General features: G+C 40.9%; 1 protein-coding gene across 4 annotated transcripts in view; it reads left to right on the top strand.

Annotated features, from left to right (window-relative positions):
* The first annotated feature begins 3,841 nt into the window (after window positions 1-3,841).
* The window catches only part of LOC135095441 (rab-like protein 2A), a 7,523-nt gene continuing 6,364 nt past the window's right edge, over window positions 3,842-5,000 (top strand). For 3 of the 4 annotated variants that reach the window (XM_063996283.1, XM_063996287.1, XM_063996285.1), the window contains exons 1-2: window positions 3,962-4,067; window positions 4,473-4,711. In XM_063996283.1, the coding sequence (XP_063852353.1) occupies window positions 4,473-4,711 (239 nt within the window). In that variant the 5' untranslated portion in view covers window positions 3,962-4,067. Of the gene's footprint in view, window positions 4,068-4,472; window positions 4,712-5,000 lie in introns of all 4 variants that reach the window. The other variant, XM_063996284.1, reaches the window with a different exon arrangement.

The raw sequence follows: 5,000 nt of genomic DNA on the forward strand, positions 1-5,000 counted from the left end.
AAAACGCACAATTCCCTTCGAAAACACACAAAAAACACACATTTCCCATGCAAAACACTCAAAAAACGCACAATTCCCTTCCAAAACACACAAAAAACGCACAATTCCCTTCCAAAACACTCAAAAAACACACAATTCCCTTCCAAAACACACAAAAAACACACAATTCCCTTCCAAAACACACAAAAAACACACAATTCCCTTCCAAAACACACAAAAAACACACAATTCCCTTCCAAAACACACAAAAAACACACAATTCCCTTCCAAAACACACAAAAAACACACAATTCCCTTCCGAAACACACAAAAAACACACAATTCCCTTCCAAAACACACAAAAAACACACAATTCCCTTCCAAAACACACAAAAAACGCACAATTCCCTTCCAAAACACACAAAAAACACACATTTCCCATGCAAAACACTCAAAAAACGCACAATTCCCTTCCAAAACACACAAAAAACACACAATTCCCTTCCAAAACACTCAAAAAACACACAATTCCCTTCCAAAACACACAAAAAACACACATTTACCTTCCAAAACACTCAAAAAACGCACAATTCCCTTGCAAAACACACAAAAAACATACAATTCCCTTCCAAAACACACAAAAAACACACAATTCCCTTCCAAAACACACAAAAAAACGCACAATTCCTTTTCAAAAGACAAAAAAACCACACAATTCCCTTCCAAAACACTAAAAAAACGCACAATTCCTTTTCAAAACACAAAAAAAAGGCACAGACTCCCTTCTCCTACTCCTATCTACATACCTGAGTTTAGAACACCTGGAAACACGTGGAAAACACTGGAAATTACGTTAAATATTGGCGGAGAGACACTGGAAGGCTGTGAGGGTCTCGGGGCTCGGACCGTTGATGACATCGCGGGGGTTGATGACGTCACAGGTCCTGAAATTTACGGTACGTATTTAATTTTGAAATTGACCCCAAGCAAAAATGGAGCTAGACCGGAATGCCTTATATATTTTGACTTGACAAATACTTAAACTTTTATTGACAATATAAAAACATTTCAAACCTCAGTAATAATAAAGAAATTTTTTAAAAACTACCTGAAAAAATGTTGGAACTTTGAGAGCATTAAAAACATTTTTAGCGCCCACAAATTAGGCTCAACAGGAATGTAAAACACTTTAAAAAATCTGAACTATTTTTACAAATAATAAAAACTTGGTTAGGAGCTGAAATAAAAAAAAAGTATACGAAAAAAACGTTGGAATTTCACATTTCAGCAGGCCTATAAGCCATTTTAAAAGGCCTCATATTTAACTGTACAGGAACACGAAACACTCTATGTATCAGGAACAATTTTTAGAAACGATAAAAACTTAAGTAGAGGCTGAAACAAAAAAAATAGCAATACGGAGGTACAAATTTTAACCGGAAATTCGACCGTTATTTTACGTGTAAACAACATTAAAATCGGCATATTTTCACTTAACACAAACACGGAAAACACTTAAAAAACAACTAAGTATTTTTAGAAACCATAAAAACTTACTTAGAAACCGATATAAGAAAATAAGAAAATACGAAAAACATTACTGGAACCCCAACAGGCTAGGACAGGCACCGATCCATCATGGCGGCGGCCTCAGGGACGAGACAGCCGCCGCTTGCCCCATTTAAAACCTTCGCCACACGAAAACCAGGCATTGGCGGATATATCTGAATGGCGGACATGAAAACCTAGGCATGCACCTCCACTTTGTGACACGATGGCTTGTGACAGGTGAGAGGTGAAGCAGACAACGGCTCATAAATAAGGAAGACTGGTTTCCGCCTCGGCTCATTCGTTAACAACCCTTCCTATATATCAACATTTAACTAAACCTACAAGTGTTCCGTGACTTGAATGCCAAGAAAACCTAAAAAATAAATAAACAACCTCAAAAAAATACCCAAATAAACAAATGATAGGCGATCCAGCCCATGCAGAACCCCATTGAGTCTCCTCCCAGCCTCGTAGTGTCCGCCAATATCTAGCATAATTTCCAGGTATTTCCAGGTATTTCCAGACGCAGGTTAACAGATAACACACAGGGATCGAGAAGGCTGTTTGTGGTGAAGGCGTGAAGACTGACTCAAGATAGGCTCACTGTACTCACCTGCTTATGTTTCTCTGGCGATGCTTAATCCAGTATGGGCCGATGCACACTTCCTAGGCCTAGTCACACTCAAGCCACGTCCAGGCTACGTTCAGGTCACACTCAGGTCAAGGTCAGGTCAGGTCTAGGCACGTATACATGACTTTCAATGGGAACCGTGACCACCAGTGTGTATACTTGCATAGAAATAAATTATTTTAATATTATGTAACAGACGTGACTGAACTATGACCCCCAGCGTGACCGTCCCTAAGGATACACGACTATCCACTAGAGGGTCCGTGGGGAGACTGAAAAACCTAACAGAAAGAACGTCTTGCCAACCCAGCAGTCACAAGCAGCGCCACCTACGTTAACTCAGCCTGTTTCAGTGTAGTGCCCCGTTTAAAAACAGTACTTTTATTTAATCAGCCCTGCCCGCCCTCGCCCACGCACAGACTGACGCAGAGGCAGGATAAATTTATATATTAACAGGTTTATTTTAAAAGTTTACTTATATTCGCTTCCCACTGTTTCCCCGCTAATGTAATCTAACTGGCAACACACCCAGACGAGTAACCAACTACTTAACTAATAGTCTTAACCACTAATCTGCTCGTTACTGAGAGAGAGAGAGAGAGGGAGAGAGAGAGAGAAAAGAGAGAGCGCACCGAGCCGAAACTGTGAAGCGACGAATGTGCGAGACTAGGCGAATTCACCCTTGCTTGACTAACGACGTGTCCGACCGCCCTTATGCCTGCCAGTGTCTTAAATGCACTTCATAGTTATTTCTGTGGTGCTGTGTGATATATGGACGCACAGAGAGGCGTGTTAAAGGCGTGTTTACCTCCCCAAACTCGTGCGCTGCTGTTCCCCGTCCCACTGAGCGTGTCACCATCGCAGCCGTGTCCAGCCACCCAGCCCCAGGAGAGCTCTCAGCCATCACGGTTTTCTCAAGGCCAGAGAGATAATTAGCCAGCTTCTCAAGAGTGCTTCTGCTGTTGTTTATGTAGATATATTGTTAATCTGTCACTACAACCATAAAAATGCCCTTAAAAACCCGCGGAATTTCAATTAGAGACTTGAAAGTGGAGTCGCGGATTAGTTTCAGAACACGGGCGGCGGGGAAAGACCGACACACGCCACGCATTCCGTTAAAAATTTATCTTCTTTATTCTGTTAGCACGTCATTCTAAGCTTTCGTGGCTGACGTAGAAAAAAAAAGAGAGGGAGAAAGGGAGAGGGAACGAGAGACCCGAAAAAAAAAAAAAAATCGTGACTTTCCTTGATCTGTTAAGGTGTGACTCCCCGCGCCTGCTGACTGAACCTGATGCTAGATGACTCGGTTGGCTTCCTTTAACCTTCCTGTCACCCGCCGCCCTTCATCAGGAGCCTTTTACTTGCCGATAAGTTGGTCCACCAGGGATGATAGAAGGCGTATGGGTGTATGGAGGAAGGCAAGCACTGGCTCCATTTGTCGTCTCAGCTTACAAGACGCCACGCTATCACCACGCGGCGCCCCTCGCGTAAACTTATCACACTAAATAGATAAGTCAATGAAGAATAAACAAGCCAATTATAAAATACACATTAAAAAAATTAAAACTGAAAAAAAAAATAAAATAAAATCGATATATTAAGATGAACTGAAACTGACACTGACAAAACACGATAAATAAAGAAAAAATAAATAAATAAAGGCTAAGCACACACATTACTTCTTGTTAAATATACACAAAATTGAAAATAACTTTAAAAAAATAAACATTAAAAGAAAACGAACCGAAAACGCACAAACAAACCGAACTTGATGTCGACGAGATAGACCAAAACAAATACGAGCATTCCAGTGAGTGATATTTTGTTGTTACTGTTATTTCATCATTTCCACGCCTTTGTCCATTGTTACTGAGGGGGAAATGACTTGAAATAGATGTAAATAGAGGTTATTTATCTGTGTCTCGTAGAATATTGTGCAAATTATGTTTTTATTGATATTTTTTTAAAGGGAAAGGTACGAGAGAGAGAGAGAGAGAGGATGGAGAAGGGAGAGAAAGAGGAGGAGGAGAAGGAAATGAAAAGGAGGAAACAGAAAGAATGAAGAGGGGAAGAGAGAGAGAGAGAGAGAGAGAGAGAGAGAGAGAGAGAGAGAGAGAGAGAGAGAGAGAGAGAGAGAGAGAGAGAGACGGAGGAGGAGGAGAAGGAAGGGAAGGATGAAGAGGAAATAGAAGGAATGAAGAGGAGGAAGTAGGCACATTAGTAGAGAGAGAGAGAGAGAGAGATTCTACTACTACTACTACTACTACTACTACTACTACTACTACAACTACAACTACAACCACTATTTCAGATGCCAAACGAAGAACAAGACACACAGAAAATGGAAGGAGGGACAGAAGCACAGGAAACAGAGAAGAAGGAGGAGAAGGAAGACAAGAAAGAGGAGGAGGAGGAAGAGGAGGAGGAGGGAGAGAAGGTGAAGGATAATGAAGGGGAGGATGCAAGGCTGGATTACGACAAGAAGACGAGCCGTGGAGAACTGGCGGTGAAAGTGATCTGCCTCGGTGACAGTGCTGTGGGGAAGAGCAAGTGAGAGAGAGAGAGAGAGAGAGAGAGAGTTGTATGTTTAAATAAGAGAAAGAGAAAGGTTATTGAATTAAATGTTTTATAGATAAGGAGAGAGAGAGAGAGAGAGAGAGAGAGAGAGAGAGAGAGAGAGTAGCTTGTATGTTTAAATAAGAGAAAGAAAAGTTATTGAATTAAATGTTTTATAGATAAGGAGAGAGAGAGAGAGAGAGAGAGAGAGAGAGAGAGAGAGAGAGAGAGAGTTGTATGTTTAAATAAGAGAAAGAGAAAAGTTATTGAATTAAATGTTTTA

Source organism: Scylla paramamosain, chromosome 49 (assembly GCF_035594125.1).
Source record: "Scylla paramamosain isolate STU-SP2022 chromosome 49, ASM3559412v1, whole genome shotgun sequence".
In the NCBI taxonomy this organism is placed as follows: domain Eukaryota; kingdom Metazoa; phylum Arthropoda; class Malacostraca; order Decapoda; family Portunidae; genus Scylla; species Scylla paramamosain.